Raw genomic sequence first — 16,945 nt, forward strand, 5'->3', positions numbered from 1 at the left:
TTGTTTTTGATTAAGTCACATTAATTTATTTGTCTTGGTAAAATACATGAAATCCATTGTTTCCATTCCAACTAGAGGATACACAACTTTCTAAAAGAATGTTTCTGAAGCAAATTGACAGTACATTAGGTGGAAGAGTTTAGCCACACAATGTATTATTGATTTTGGTCTCCTGTATTTACTATGTGTTACATGTACTTTGAAGATTTTTCAGTGGGTCTTTTTTATTGAACAAGTTTTTGTAGTCGAAGTTTAAAGTGTAAGTTTATATTTGATCCATTCTGACTAAATGAATTTATTTAGCACACAACAGAGGAGTTGATGACAGATAATATCAATTGCACCAGAGCAATAATTACTAATTAATCAAGTGCAGTACAGATACATACTGAAGCACAATGAATTCTTCAAGACAAAAATCAAAGTTTGTAATTCCTTGTATTTAAGACATCCAGGATTGGGATTGTGTAACCTCACCAGTTTTCAAAAGGTCCAACTATACAAACACAGAAGTACAGCAGAGAATAATAATTTACAGACTTTACTCTTAAGAATTTAAAAATTAATAATTTAGGTGCCACAGATCTACATGTAGTTCAAAACATATAAAGACACAAATCACATTATGAAAATTCTTTGCATGGCCCATTTTTATATCAATTACTATAAAAAATGACACTTATCAAGTATCTGAGTCATGACATAAAGAATGTGCCTATACAAATAAACTTTAATGGAATTATACATTTTTCAGACTATCTTTTTCCATGATTAATATATATTTCCTTGAGTTTTCAGTGAAGACTATTTTTTTTCCTCAAGACAGAGTCTTGCTCTGTTGCCCAGGCTGGAGTACAATGTTGCAATCTCAGTTCACTGCAACCTCTGCCTCCCGGGTTAAAGCGATTCTCCTGCTTCAGCTTCCCAAACTGCTGGGATTACAGGTGCGTGATACCACTCCCAGCTAATTTTTTGTGTTTTTAGTAGAGATGGGGTTTCACCATATTTGTCAGGCTGGTCTCAAACTGACCTCAAGTGATCCACCTGCCCCAGCCTCCCAAAGTGCTGGGATTACAGGTGTGAGCCACCACGCCTGGCAAACTTTTCTAATAATACTATGTTATTACCTTCACCCCATTTCCAGTCCTCATCTACTATTTAGATCACCTACATCAGAGATAAAAATGATATTTCTTTATTGTTTTTGTTCCTTTTCCTTTATCTAAACAATATATTTGGAAGGAACTTTCAATAAAGCTGAAATTGACAAAGTTTTATTCCCAATAATGCCAAAGAACTAATATCCTCCTTACTGAAGGCCAAAGAGAAACAGTGATGATTAAATCACAGTAGAACAGGAATTCCAGCAACACTATTGTTTCTAGAGTTATTTGTAAAAAATAACAGTAAGAGTTTGGTCAATTAGTTATTGAATATTAGATAGTACATTACTGCTTCTAAGACATTCTAGAATTTATAGGCTGAAATATTAAAAGTTAATAGGTCTAGCTACAGAATAAATGTAGCTTATATGGTTGGTTTTAATCAATAATACTGAGAGAACACGTTTAATATAAATCCTCACAACACCCCTGTGAGGTAGGTATTGCTTACACTCACTTTACAGATGGGAAATTAGAAAGAGCAAGAAGTAACAATCTGAAGAGTTATAAATAAAAAAATTTTGGTTTTCGTATAAGGCAGACTGTGCTGAGTTCTAATGATATACTAATAAGAACAAATACTAAAACAGTCTCTATTTTTCTCCAGAAAACAACTGTGTGTGAGATTTCAAAAGAAGGAAAAATTTTTAAGCTGACTCAAGGGGAAAATATTTGTTTAGTATCTGCCTGATACACAGATGAAAGTGCATATGGCATTTCCAGTTTCAAGCTTGGTAATCATTATGCAAACTGCACTATATTATTAGGATGCCGGCTAACAGTATAGCTCCATTTTGTGGAGATGTAGTCAAAAACAAAGGTTTTAGCTGGAAGAACTTTTAAAATACAAAGGAAATTTTCGGAGTAAGCAATCGTGTCTTTAAAAACTAATAGGGCACGGTGTTAGGCATATGACAGTTACTTTAAAAAAATGCCTCAGTGAGCCCAGACCTTGCCACTACACTCCAGCCTGAGCGACAGAGCGAGACTCTGTCTCAAAAAACAAACAAACAAACAAACAAACAAACAAAAAGCCTGCAGAATAAATGAAAATAACCACAACAAAACTGGCGTCAGTCCCACACCACTATTCATTGCATCTCTGGAATTCAGCTTTTGGGATTTTTTTCTATAAAATGAAGTTGATATTTTCCCACTTCCTAAACAGAATGAATGTTATAAGGACCAAGGACAGAACATTTGCTTTGAATTTCTAATATTAAAAGGAACTATAAGAATAGAAATACAGTTAACCCCTATTTTCTGAACTCTCAACAGATATATTTCTGCTTTAATTCAGTGTTGTCTATCATGGCCAATCACCTGCCAGCAAACTGTTACCATTTCTCCAAACTCTGCCCTAAAGCACTGTCTTATCCCACCATCCACATACAACTCTACCTCCACTTTTTAGCTATACAAGGATTTCCTGTGTCAAAGAATAATGAGAGGGCAAATAGGGAATAATATAGAGGAGAAAAATTATCTTAATAAGAACAATCAAATTTTAATTGAAGAAGGCTAGGAAATACGTCCTAAATACATAAAATCAATGTTAATATTTGTGTTCTTCCAATGAGATGACATCTTTGAGGGCAGTACAAATTTGAATAGTTGCTTAAGTGAATTCGTAGAAAAAAGTTTAAGATTAGATAAAGTTCTGACCTCAAAGAACAATGCATTTGTTTTAATTACTTCCAATACAATTAGTCATATCAACAGTTAGATTTGCTCTCAACACACATCAGTCTTGACCATACCAGCCTTTACTCACTTGTCTAAGGCAGAAACTCAACTGCCTTACATAATACCCAGTAGTTTTCTTCATTCAGTCTTCAAGAAAAATTTATCACTTTGTAATTTACCTGAACTACTGTTTACCTAGAGAAAACCTTTGTGTCCTTAGAATTAGCTGGATTATTCTTTGCGCTCCCTCCTGGTTGAACCCTGATGCTGCTGAATGTGTCAGGAAACGTCCTTGGAAGTGTTCAGTCTGGAGGGAGCTCAAGAGTTTTATTCGTGGTTAAATTCTAAGGCTCACAAACCAATTTTTTTAGATGTATTCAAATGTCTGTGAAGCTTAGAATTTAACAAGAGGGCAAAAATGAGTCTATTTTATTATCCTTGACTATGCAGTATTTGAAATTCAAACATTTCAGATCTATCGTTTGTGGCGAAGCTTAACCAGCTATTTCCCAGGTACACAGAGCAGGAGAATCTGTAATTTATTCCATCAACTTTAATTTTCCTGGGGTTTTAGCTTTGTAAGTGTCACCATTATAAAAGAGAGTTAAGTTAATTTATAGAGGGAAAGCTACCATCATGGATTTTAAATGTAGTTATAGAACACTGAATATATCTACTTTGCTGGTTTTATGGATCAGAAAAAAAAGTAAAAATTGTGCCACCGAAAAATTACTTTTTCAAGTGATTTTTAGAAAATTATTATCAACCCAGGCAGCCCAAAAGTCTGCTGACACTGATAAAATAAAAATCATCTTTCTCTTTCAACTCATGTAAACCTCTGGTCTTTTTAAGGTGTCTAAGAAAACACTCTAGACCAAGGTAACAACCCTGGGGTTTTTAGTGAATTCAGTTCTAGCTGAGTCTCTGTCTCTGCATGTTTATTTTTCTATATGTATATATCTTATTGTTTCTTAAAGATTTTTTAATGTCTTTCTGACTCTTCTCCCTTTTAAATGAAATATTTTTTACTAAAAATGAGGTATACTCAATGTTAAAAAGTAAAGAGAAGCCATGTAGATAAGATGTTGTGGAGCTAGTAGTAAAAAATAAAACTACTCATGATTTGGTAGATCTTAAAATGAATTTTTATATATTGTAACATATGTATAACATATAGTTATGCATTAAAATAACTATTAATTTCCTATATGGAAGAAAGTATTTAAAAATAATCCTTGTAGGAGTGAATTCATGTGAAATGTAAGCAAAAGTGATAGTTCAGAATATGCTTTAGAACAGATTTAATTTACTTTATATTCAATTTGATTTTACTGATTCTATGACTAAACTTGGAAATTCTATAAATACCTATTTGAAGTTTCCATATTTCCACATTGATTTCTGATTTCTAAATTGTGATTTCATTTGTGAAAAGTTCATAGTACTAACTGAAGGTTACATTTTAGTAGCCTCGTATTAAGTCTTATGAGAAGACCTAATATATACAACCTTAAGACTATGGATAAGCTGTGAAGGAAAAAGTCAATGGAACTGAGGGGAAAATAATTTATGAATAAAAAATGCCATGCAATTTTTTTTTTCAGAATTGGTATAACAATTCTGAAAGAGAAGCTGCTACTCAACTAGGATGGTATCCACATTTTCTTGTGTAAGCTCCGACTCTAAGGCATAAGGCAAGTCTAAGTGTTCTTGTGACAAGCGAGAACTTTTCATGCAGACATCAGACCAGTTGTCACAATGTGGCTGAAATCTCTGGGTCAGTACATTACCAAACCTTTGGCATCGGTTATATCTGTAAGATTTACCTTTGTGTGTATACATGTGTTCCAACAATTGGCTCTTTCGAGGGAATTTATGACCACAGATGGAACAGCTGATTTTTCTTTTCCTTGAAAAAGAAAAATTACAGTTTAATTCTACTGGCTCCGTGTCTTTGGAGATCAAAGATACTTGACTGATCTGCAAAGGCTCTGTGGTACCCCGGCTGGAGTGCTCAGGCTGCTGTTCATTCTCCTTAACAATGAAGGAGCTGAGCCTGCGGCATTCGAGAGCCTCGCTGTTTTCATTAAGGGGATGCACTTCACCAAGGTCATTACTTTCCAGAATGGAAGCAGGGACACCAAATGGCAGGGATCCAGATACATGTGTATGGAGATGTTGCCTTAGGTTACTACGGGAATCAAAACGTTCCCCACAGTAATGGCATAAGTGTATTTTGATACTGGTTTCAGTAAAGGTGGGGCTTGTCACCTCTGATGAGGGTGAGGGGTGGCTCTGAGACATCACAGATTCTGGGTCACATCTCTCCTGCTTGATGGAAACTGGGGGCTTCTGGTGCTCCTCCAGGGCCTGGGTGGCAGGATGGGCCCTCTGCTGGTCTGCAGTGCCATCATCCAGACCAATAGCAAGAGACAGCTGCAACTGGGGGTGGTCACCCTGGACAGCAGCTCTGTTTCCACTGTTACTAGAAGGAGCTTCTTTGACCTCCAGTCCTTGTTTGACCACTGTTTTTTGGGTTGTTGAGATCTGAATGCCATATAAATTTGAGGACTGCACAGTCTCTGGTGAGAACACTTGATTCATTTCAGTTGCAATGTGAGAAAGGTAGTCGGCATGAAGAAATCGAATCCCTTCCTCCAAACGACTATGATCCACAATCTGTTTTGGCCCTTTCCCCGTGTACATAATGTGCAACAAATAGCTGAATATGTCAGGTTGGATGTCACTTGGTTGTATTTTTATGCATTCACTGTTAAAAACAAAAACAGACCCACACGAAATGAAACACAAACTAGTTGGCCTTTCAGTTAACAGTATAGTCTGAGACTAAAGCAATTTCTTCCTTAGAAGTCTGAACTTAGCAATTTGCCTTAATAAAACACGGCAACAAAGGCTTAAATTCATTTTATACCCATTTTATGGCCTAGCAAAAAGTCTTCATGTATTCAATCTACTGCTTAAAGTTAGGAAACACAGACATATATTGTGATTAGTTCAACGTTAATCGAGTGACTCCTAAGTGATATTTACTATACTAGATGCCAAAGGTAGAAAACTGATGAATAAAATAGGTACCCTCTTAAGGAATTTAACAGTCTATCGAGTAAACAATCAAAAGAACTAAAAACAGGGACTCAAACAGATACCTGTATGCCAATGTTCACTGCAACATTACTCACAGTAGCCAAAGGTAGCAAGAACCTAGTGTCCACCAAAAATGAGTGGACAAATATAAGATGGCTTATACATACAATGGAGTATTATTCTGATATCTGCTACAACATGGAGAACCCCAAAAATACCATGAAAGTAAAATAAGCCAGACACAAAAGGACGAATATTGTATAAAATATCTAGAATAGGCAAATTCATAGAGATAGAAAGTAGATTAGTGGTTTCTGGGGATTGAGAGGATGAGATGGGGAGTTATTGCTTAATGGGTACAAAGTTTCTGTTTGGGGTGATGAAAAAGTTTTGAAAATAGACAGTGGTAATGGTTGTATAATATTGTGAATATGATTACCACCACCACATTGTATAATTAAAAATAGTTAAAATGGCAAATTTTACACGTTTATAACCACAATAAAAATATTAAAAAACTTTTGAAAGAATCTACTGAAATTGGCCAGGTATGGTAGCTCACTCCTGTGATCCCAGAACTTTGGGAGGCCGAGGCAGGCAGATAATCCGAGGTCAGTAGTTCAAGATAAGCCTGGCCAACATGGTGATATCCCATCTCTACTAGAACTACAAAAAATTAGCCAGGTGTGGTGGTGCATACCTGCAGTCCTAGCTACTAGGGAGGTTGAGGCAGGAGAATTGCTTGAACCTGTGGGCAAAGGTTGCAGTGAGCTGAGATCATGCCACTGCATTCTAGCCTAGGCAACAGAAAGAGACTGTCTTCAAAAAAAAAAAAAAATCTATTGAAATTGATAATACTTAAATTCTAAATTATGCTAATCTTATTTTGGCTTCCAAAATATATTCATCTATGTGTCCTTTAAATCACAAGTGAGGGGCCGGGCATAGTGGCTCATGACTATAATCCCAGCACTTTGGGAGGCTGAGCCAGGCAGATCACTTGAGTTCAGGAGTTCAAGATCAGCCTGGGCAACATAGCTTTTGTAACAAACAAACATAAAATTAACCAGGCGTGGTGATATGCACTTATTGTCCCAGCTACTTGGGAGGCTGAGGTGGAAGGAACACTTGAGTCACTGCAGAGGTTGCAGTGAGCCAGGACTGTGTCACTGCACTCCAGCCTGGAAAACAGAGCCAGACCCTGTCTCAAATAATTAAAAATAAAAATAAATAAATATATCACAAATGAATACAGGATAATTTTGAAAAGCTTAAAAATAATCCAAACTCAATTTTTACATGAATCTATAATTCAGGAAATAGATGGAAATAAGTATGTGAAATCAGACACATCCCTGCAAAATTAGAATAGAGACAACCTGAAGGAAATGTTGCTATCAAGGAACAATGAAATCAGTGAATGGACTTACCTTCCCTGAAGCAGAAGTTTATGTGAGAGCATCAGATTTCCCTGAGTGGCAGTACGCTGGCAATCCATTGCTTTGGTCCTGAGATCTCAGGACTTCTATTGGGTTCCACTCTTAGTTCTAACCTACCCACTTACACTGTTTGTAGCGGGGTTTTAAAAAATATCAGTTCAGAGTTCTAATAACATGATTTTTTGTTGCTCTATACAGAGATACCACATAGCAGGCCTACCTTTCTATCACCTGGGTTCAGATTAGCATTGTGCCTGGCACATAACAGGTGCATTGAGACCTGAACTAACTTACAGCTCTCAGGAGACTGATCTGAAGGTGGCATTTCTAATACAGTGAAGGTAATCTACAATTCTACAATTGACATGTAGGTCAGATAAGAAACTCCTTCATTTGGCAGAAAAGGTTGCCCGTTACTTGTCCCCACTCCAATCTCCTCTCCCCTTTGTGCCACACATTCTAATCATTCTGATCTATTCTATCGTCTGAATGTGCTGGCCTGGTTCACATGTCTCTATATGCTTTCATGCCATTTTTTCCCTCTGCCTATGATGCACATTCTTGCATTCTTCTACAACATCTGAAAAATTCCTTATTCTTCAAGATCCAGGGTCTCTGTAAAGCCTGTTCCAACCTTCTCAAAATAGGGCCACTGAAACCTTACTCTACCTTGTATACGCTTCTATGACACACTTAAGGTATTATTAATAGCAAAAGTAGCTAACAGTGCAAAACTTTATTCTAAGCATTTTAATATTATTAATCCATTTAATTTTCTTAGTACCCATGGGGTGAATATATAATTCTAGCATTTTATAGATAAGGAAATGGAGGCAGAAGAGGGTCAATTACAGCACAATTATTTGCTTTACACGCATTAACTATCAGACTATGAATTGCTCAAAGGCAGAGATTATAATTTACCTGTTACTGGGTGATATGGTTTGGCTGTGTCCCCACCCAAATTTCGTCTTGAATTGTAATTCCCATAATCCCCTCATGTGGTGGGAGGGACCTGATGGGAAGTAATTGAACCATGAGGGTGGCTCCCCCATGCTATTCTCATGATAGTAAGTTCTCATGAGATCTGATGGTTTTATAAGGGGCTTCCCCCTTCACTTCGCTCTTATTCTTCTCCTTCCTGTCGCCACGTGAAGAAGAAAGTGTTTGCTTCCCTTTCTGCCATGATTATAAGTTTCCTGAGGCCTCCCCATCCCTGAGGAATCGTGAGTCAATTAAATCCCTTTCCTTTATAAACTACCCAGTCTCGAGCCAGGTACAATGGCTCATGCCTGCAATCCCAGCACTTTGGGAGGCTGAAGCAGGTGGATCACCTGAGGTCAGGAGTTCAAAACCAGCCTGGGCAACATGGTGAAACCCCATCTCTACTAAAAATACAAAAATTGGCTGGGTGTGGTGGTGCATACCTGTAATCCCAGCTATTTGGGAGGCTGGGGCATGAGAATCACTTGAACCCAGGAGTTGGAGGGTGCAATGAGCCAAAATCATGCCATTCCACTCCAGCCTGGGTGATGGAGTGAGACTCAGTCTCAAACAAACAAACAAATAAACAAACAAAACCCCAGTTTCAAGTATGTCCTTATAGTAGCATGAGAGTAGATTAATACACTGAGGCATAGCACAGTGACTGACATATTGAATAATCTATTCAATAAATATTTGAATGAATTAACAATTAAAATGTATAACTGAGGCTAGACTCCTAAGTATTTCAAGTAAGGTTCTTTAAAAAAACATAAAGTGTTCTGTCACTTTCATTCTAGGATGGACTAAAACTACTCTACCAAAAGGTTCGAATCTGAGTACCACTTTCCTTCTCCCTCCCTACATACCTAATACATTGAAGTAACCCAAATTTGAAAAAGCAAAATAGAGAGATCCAAGATGGCTGATGATTAGCAGCTCAGGCACGTACCTCCCAGTGAAAGCGCAAAGAACGAGAGGACGCCACACTTTCAGACGAATATTAGTTGCTCACGGACCAGGAGATTCCCAGTGGAGGAGCCCCACGGGTCGCCAGGGCGACTCTTGTGGCCGGCGTGGCGGTTTTGCTGGTGCCTTAGCACGCCAGTTCTTGGTGCAGAGTCCGGAGATTCCCGGGCAGAAAAGCACCATCAATCTTAACACCGCTGTTTTGGCCGGCTCAGTGGATTGCTCAGATTTCGGCGCAGGGAATCAACAAGTTGGACGTCAGAGACCCAGTTAGAAAGTCGGTAATTATAAAGACGACAGACGGACAAATATATAATGAAGGGAAGAAACCAGCGTAAAAAGGTAGAGAATACTCAAAATCAGAATGCCTCTCCCTCTACAGGGGATTGCAATTCCTCATCAGTAACGGAACAAGGCTTAATAGATTACACGTGTGTTCCAATAACAGAAGCAGGTTTCAAAACGTGGGTGATAAGAAACTTCTGTGAATTAAAAGAACTTGTTCTAACCCAATGCAAAGAAACTAAGAACCTTGAAAAAAGGTTTGACGAAATGTTAACGAGAATGGACAATTTAGAGAAGAATATAAGTGAATTGATGGAGCTGAAAAACAACACGAGAACTTCGCGAAGCATGCACAAGTTTAAACAGTCGAATTGATCAAGCAGAAGGAAGGATATCAGAAGTGGAGGACCAGCTCAGTGAAATGAAACGAGAAGACAAGAATGCAGAAAAAAGGATGAAAAGGAATGAGCAAAGTCTCCAGGAAATATGGGACTATGTGAAAAGACCTAATTTACGTTTGATAGGTGTACCTGAATGTGACGAAGAGAATGAATCCAAGTTGGAAAATACTCTTCAGGATATCATTCAGGAAAATTTTCCCAACCTGGCAAGGCAGGGTAATATTCAACTCCAGGTAATACAGAGACCACCACAAAGATATTCTTCAAGAAGACCAACCCCAAGGCACATAATCGCCAGATTTATTAGGGTTGAAATGAAGGAGAAAATACTAAGGGCAGCCAGAGAGAAAGGTCAGGTTACCCATAAAGGGAAACCTATCAGACTTACAGCAGATCTCTCAGCAGAAACCCTACAAGCCAGAAAAGAGTGGGGACCAATATTTAACATCTTTAAAGAGGAGAACTTTCAACCCAGAATTTCATATCCAGCCAAACTAAGCTTTATGAGCGAAGGAAAAATTAAATCTTTTGCGAACAAACAGGTACTTAGAGAGTTCACCACCACCAGGCCTGCTTTACAAGAGCTTCTGAAGGAAGCACTATACATATAAAGGAACAACCAATATCAGCCTTTCCAAAAATATATCAAAAAGCAAAGAACTTTAACACAATAAAAAATTTACATCAACTAATGGGCAAAACAGCCAGCTAGCATCAAACGCCGGTATTAAACTTATGTATGTTTTAATTGGATGAAAGGTCAAAACCCATCGGTATGCTGCATCCGGGCCCATCTTACATGCAACAATACACAAAGACTCAGAGAGAAGGAGGAAGATTTGCCAATCAAGCGGAGAGTAAAAATGAACTAGTGAACAGAGGGCAGGAGATGCAATTCTCGCCTCTGATAGAGTAGACTTTAAAGCAACAAAGATCAAAAGAGGTGAGGAATGACATTACATAATGGAAAAGGATCAATGCAACAAGAAGAGCTAACGATTCTATAGATCAACGAGATAGAAAATTAACAAGGATATTCAGAACTTGAACTCAGACCTGGAACAAGTAAACTTGATAAACATTTGTGGAGCTCTCCACTTCAAATACACAGAACATACATTATCACCTCACACCTATTCCAGGGGTGACTATGTGGTTGGAGGTGGATCACTCCTCAGTGATCGCATAGCATTTCATGGGTTTGAGTGAAATATTGGTTGGCTGTTTGTTTGTTATCTTCTTCCCTTATTCCTTCCTGACTACATCGCTGAGTATAATTATCAGTATAAAAGAGGTTTTCAATACCCATTACTAGATTGCATTCTAGCCTGGGCAAGAAAGCAATACTCCCATTCTCTCTCCCTCTTTCTTTTCCTTCTCCCTCCTCCCCATTCTCTCTCTCTCTTTCTCTTCCTTTTTCCTCCTTCCTATTCTCTCTCTCTCTTTTTGAAAAAATAAAATAAAATAAAATAATAAAAAAAAAGAAAAAGCAAAATAATTTTGAAAAAATATTTGAAACAAATGACCCTTGAATTGTAATACTGACCATGTGACAGGTAGAATTATGATACTGAAACTTTGCTATGAAAGTGTTATATGAGGCCGGGTGTGGTGGCTCACGCCTGTAATCCCAGCAATTTGGAAGGCCGAGGCAAGCTGATCACCTGAGGTCAGGAGTTTGAGATCAGCCTGGCCAACATAGAGAAACCCGGTCTCTATAAAAAATACAAAATTTAGCCAGGTGTGGTGGCACACACCTATAGGCCCAGCTACTCAGGAGGCTGAGACAGAACTGCTTGAACCTGGATGGTCAAGGTTGGAGTGTGCCAAGATGGTGCCACTGCACTCCAATCTGGGCAAAAGAGCTAGACTCCGTCTCAAATAAATAATAAAGAAAGTGTTATATGAAATAAAAATTAACAACTTAGTGACTAAAAGCATAGACATAGCTTCAGACAACTCTGCATCCGAGTCTTAACTTATTAGCTATATAATTCTGGATGGGCAAGTTACTTAACTCAGTCTCAGTTTTCTTTTCCCTAAATTAGGGATAACAGTAGAATTTACATTATAGGGCAAATACTTAGTGCTTGGGTATGGGATAAGCCTTCAATACATTTTAGCTATTCTTATTTTCATTATTTTCCACTACGGATCCTACACACTGAGTTTAATTACTGATGTATAAAAAATTATTATAATTTTACTTCTTAGGGTGACTCCATAACAAAGGATTCCAAAACGATATTATAATAAAGCTTATATAAATTACAATATTAAAAATTTTTACAAAAACACATCCTTACCTTGTTTGGTGAATAAATATCATCTTGAAATAGTTAGAAAAAGCAGCAAGTACTGCTCTATGAGCCTTGAAGTAAACATCTCCAATTGCAACTGTGCAATCACACAAAAAACCAAATTCTCGCTGCATGTTCAGCTGCTGCAGAAGAACAAGGCTATGGCTGGCAGTGTCCATTGTGGTTCTAAAAAAAGAAAAACAAATTTATATAGGTATATGTACACACATACATATATTTTGAGACAGAGTCTCACTCTGTTGCCAGGTTGGTGTGCAGTGGGGCGATCTCGGCTCACTGCAACCTCCAACTCCCTGGTTCAAGTGATTCTCCTGCCTCAGCTTCCCGAGTAGCTGGGGTTATAGGCACACACGACCACCCTCAGCTAATTTTTGTATTTTCAGTAGAGACAGGGTTTTACCACGTTGGCCAGAATGGTCTTGATCTCCTGACCTCATGATCGGCCCACCTCGGCCTCCCAAAGTGCTGGGATTACAGGCGTGAGCCACCACGCCAGACTTACACATATATTTCTTACTAATACAAAATTGTATATAGTTCATACAAACCTACAGAGTAGTAAGGAGACCTAAATTTAAATGAAATTACTCAAGTTTTCAATGCTTTTAATTTCACTGCAGACATGGCTAACACTAAATTCCTCCCTGCTGAACCATACAATATGATCTTTTTTCATCTGGTAAGAAGATCACTTGGTATGAGCGACACATGAAGACAGACTTGTCCTTTTCCATTTATGTGAACACAATGTTTCTAATCTTGTTTTCTCATAAGAAAAATGAAAATGAGATACTGATCCCTGCCTCAGTTAAATGACATAACTTACGTGAAAATCATGTTGTAATGGAAACTGCTATGCAGATGTTAGCTATAAATGTTAATAACATAACAGGGTATCCTGTTTGGGCAGAGATGTCACTGCTCCTCAGGGATCCTCTGGTGCTCAGGGGATACTAGCCTCCCAATTATCATCAAATGTTTGGGTGACCTGTCAGTCACAGTAGCTAAGGAATCCTTAAAATAAATGTCAAGCCACATTCCCAATTAACTTGTGGCCCAGGAGTCTCATGAGAAAGAACTTAAGCCGGGCACGGTGGCTCATGCCAGTAAACCCAGCACTTTGGGTGGATGAGGCAGAAGGGGTGCTTGAGCCCAGGCATTGGAGACCCACCTGAGCAATACAGTGAAACCTCGTCTCCACAAAAAATAAAACAATTAGCTGGGTTTGGTGGTGTGCACCTGTACTCCCAGCTATTTGGGTGCCTGGGGTGGGAGGATCACTTAAGCCTTGGAGGTCGAGGCTGCAGTGAGCTGTGATCACACCACTGCACTCCAGCCCTGGGCAACAGTGACACTGTCTCAATAAAAAGAGGGAAAGGAAAAAAAAGAAAAGAAAAGAAAGAAAAGAAGGAAAAAGAAAGAACTTAAACCCTGATCTCAAATGGATTCAGACACATATTAGCATGTAGGTTCCCAAAGGAAGTAGAAGGTAAGGTGGAACTGGAGGGGGAAGCCTATATGAGGAAGAATATGTAGAATTCTGACCAAGAAGCTGAGAATAAGCAGCAAAGACATTCAGAAGTGCCCTGGTTTCAGGCAGATGTGAGACTGTACATCATCTTCTCTACCCTAGCTGTGCAGAGAGCCCTGGTACTTTAGGCAGAAGGCATCACTGGATGTATAAAGGGCATCACTGGATGGCCAGGAGAACATCCTTTGAAAGAGCAGACACTGAAAAAGAAAATGAGGTTTCCACACTAGCCAAACAGACCAAGGTCTATGGAGGTCAGTGGTGGAATGTGGGGTTAGCTGTCTGGAGATTGGCAGTGGCTTGGGCAGCAGAAAGCTAAGTGATTGGTAACATAATTAAAATAGCTAACATTTTATAGTGCTTTCTACGTGTCAAAAATTAGCCAGGCATGGTGGTGCATGCCTTAGTCCCAGCTACTTGGGTAGCTGAGGCAGGATAGCCTGAGCTGAGAAGGGCGAGGCTACAGGGAGCCATGATCATGCCACTGTACCTCAGCCTGGGAGGCAAAGTGAGACCCTGTCTCAAAAAAAAAAAAAAAAAAGCAGAATCTGTTAAAACTACATATTTAATGTACTGATATGGAATAATCTGCAAGTTTTATTATTATTATTACTATTATTATTATTGAGACAGAGTTTTGTTCCTGTTGCCCAGGCTGGAATGCAATGGCTCGATCTCGGATCACTGCAACCTCTGCCTCCCAGGTTCAAGCGATTCTTCTGCCTCAGCCTCCCAAGGAACTGGGATTACAGGCGTCTACCACCACGCCCAGCTAATGTTTGTATTTTTAGTAGAGACGGGGTTTCACCATGTTGGCCAGGCTGGTCTCAAATTCCTGACCTCAGGTGATCCACCTGCTGGGATTACAGGCATGAGCCACCATGCCCGCCCTCCAAGTTATATTATTAAGCTAAAAAGGAATAGTGTAAAACTATATAAAGAAGACAACTATTTATGTAAAAGGAGAAGAGCATTTATTTCAGTTTTTAAAGGTGGGAGAAAAATTTATATATACTCTTGTCTATGTACACATCTCTGGAAAGGTTAAAATAAACCAGTAAAATGTTCACTTTTGGGAAGGAAAGTAAGGAGAGTCAAGGGAGAGTGGAAAACTCTGTGGTTTGAGCTTAAAACCACAAACTTTAAAAATGACATTTAATACAAATACCACCTGTATCCTTTCCCCCTCATTTTACAAAATTATAAAATATTTCAGATAGACAAGGAGTTACAGAGAACAATGTAACAAAGACCCACTCACCCATCTACTACTCAGCCCAGAACATAAACAATACAAAGCCTCTTGGCATCTTTCCCTCATTCTATCCCTCTACACACCTTGCTTCCAAAAGCAACCACGATCCTGAATAGTGTTTATGACTCTCTTTTACGTAACCACATTCTTTCTGAATAAGTATGTAGCCTTTAACAAGGTAGCATGTTTTTAAATTTTACATAAATAATGATACTTTGGAAATCCTGCAACTTGATCCTTTAAACTCTACATTGATGCATTACTAGTAAATCCCACTTAAACCTAATAGTTTCCCCATTCCTCCCCCAATTAAAAAAATAGCAAAACTCTTACTTCTTATCTCATTTTTTAAAAGCCTTTCAGCAGCAATGCAATATAAAATAAGGTGACAGAAGCTGACTTGAGCCTATCCTCTTAGAATATAAACAAAAATCCAAATTATGAATATTGTTCCAAGAGGCCATTTAACCAAGTCACTACTTATTTGTACTCACAAATTTCCCTGATTCTACAACACTGTGAATTTACAGGGAGATTTAAAAAACAAAATAAAAAAAAATTTTTTTTTTGAGAAGGAGTCTTGCTCTGTGGCCTAGGCTGGAGTGCAGTGGTATAATCTCGGCTCACTGCAACCTCTGCTTCCCGGGTTCAAGTGATCCTCCTGCCTCACCTTCCCAAGTAGCTGGGATTACAGGAACAAGCCACCACACTCGGCTAATTTTTGTATTTTTAGTAGAGATGGGGTTTCACCATGTTGGTTGGTCAGACTGGTCTTCAACACCTGACCTTGGGTAATCCACAAAGGCATGAACTACCACGCCCGGCCAATCTATATTGACAATTTCAGCATGTGAAAAACGTGTCTTAGAATCAATAAAATGGTTCAAACTGAAGTATCTTAAACTAGCCTTACAAATTGTCTAAAAAAAAAAACCAAACCCTCAGATCACAAACATTTTCACCAGTTCTTCCTATTATGTAGTATAATGAACTACTGAACCATAGGGAAATGAGACATAGCACGCTAATAAGCCATCAATACAGGAATCTTATGGTTAATGGTCTACGGGTAATAGTTAAATTTTTCACTTATTCAACAGATATTTTTGAAGAGAAATTTAATAAAGAAAAAACATGTAAAAGCGAACACTGTACAAGGCATGGAGACAGAAAAAAATTACAGATGCTGCACTCAAGATTACAGGCTCAAAGGAAAGATAAAACATCAAACTATAATTACAATATGAAATAAGGCTGGTGTGGTGGCTCACGCCTGTAATCCCAGCACTTTGGGAAGCTGAGGCGGGCGGATCACCTGAGGTCAGGAATTTGAGACCAGCCTGACCAACATGGAGAAACCCCGTCTCTACTAAAAATACAGAATTAGTCAGGCGTGGTGGTGCATGCATGTAATCCCAGCTACTCAGGAGATTAGGCAGGAGAATTGCTTGAACCCAGGAGGCGGAGGTTGCGGTGAGCCAAGATTGCACCATTGCATTCCAGTCTGGGCAGCAAGAGCGAAATCTGTCTCAAAAAAAAAAAAAAAGAAAGAAAGAAAGAAAGAAATGCATTTAGTGCCACGGAGCAGTTACGAAACATGGTAAGAGAGGGAGATAAACAGGTAGAAAAAATAAAATGAATAAAATTACTGGGAAGGGTATGAATATTTAGATAATAGATTCAATTTGGCATAGAAAAAAACAAAGTAACAGAAATAATGAGATGGAGTCAGTTCACAAAGGATACTGAATATAAGACTAAAAAGTAGTAGGGTGTTTGATATAACTCTGTAAGATGTTTGAGTAA

General features: G+C 38.5%; 1 protein-coding gene across 2 annotated transcripts in view; it reads right to left on the reverse strand.

Annotated features, from left to right (window-relative positions):
- ZBTB25 (zinc finger and BTB domain containing 25) overlaps positions 1 to 16,945 on the reverse strand; it is a 36,183-nt gene that overhangs the window by 918 nt on the left and 18,320 nt on the right. Inside the window, exons 1-2 of one of the 2 annotated variants that reach the window (XM_064374930.1) lie at positions 12,339 to 12,761; positions 4,676 to 5,619 (exon numbers count right to left, since the gene is read on the reverse strand). In XM_064374930.1, the coding sequence (XP_064231000.1) occupies positions 4,676 to 5,619; positions 12,339 to 12,511 (1,117 nt within the window). In that variant the 5' untranslated portion in view covers positions 12,512 to 12,761. Of the gene's footprint in view, positions 5,620 to 12,338; positions 12,762 to 16,945 lie in introns of those variants that run through there. The other variant, XM_012464170.2, reaches the window with a different exon arrangement.

The sequence above is a fragment of the Aotus nancymaae genome, unplaced genomic scaffold (assembly GCF_030222135.1).
Source record: "Aotus nancymaae isolate 86718 unplaced genomic scaffold, 86718_ANA_hifiasm-v0.15.2.pri h1tg000011l, whole genome shotgun sequence".
Lineage (NCBI taxonomy): Eukaryota > Metazoa > Chordata > Mammalia > Primates > Aotidae > Aotus > Aotus nancymaae.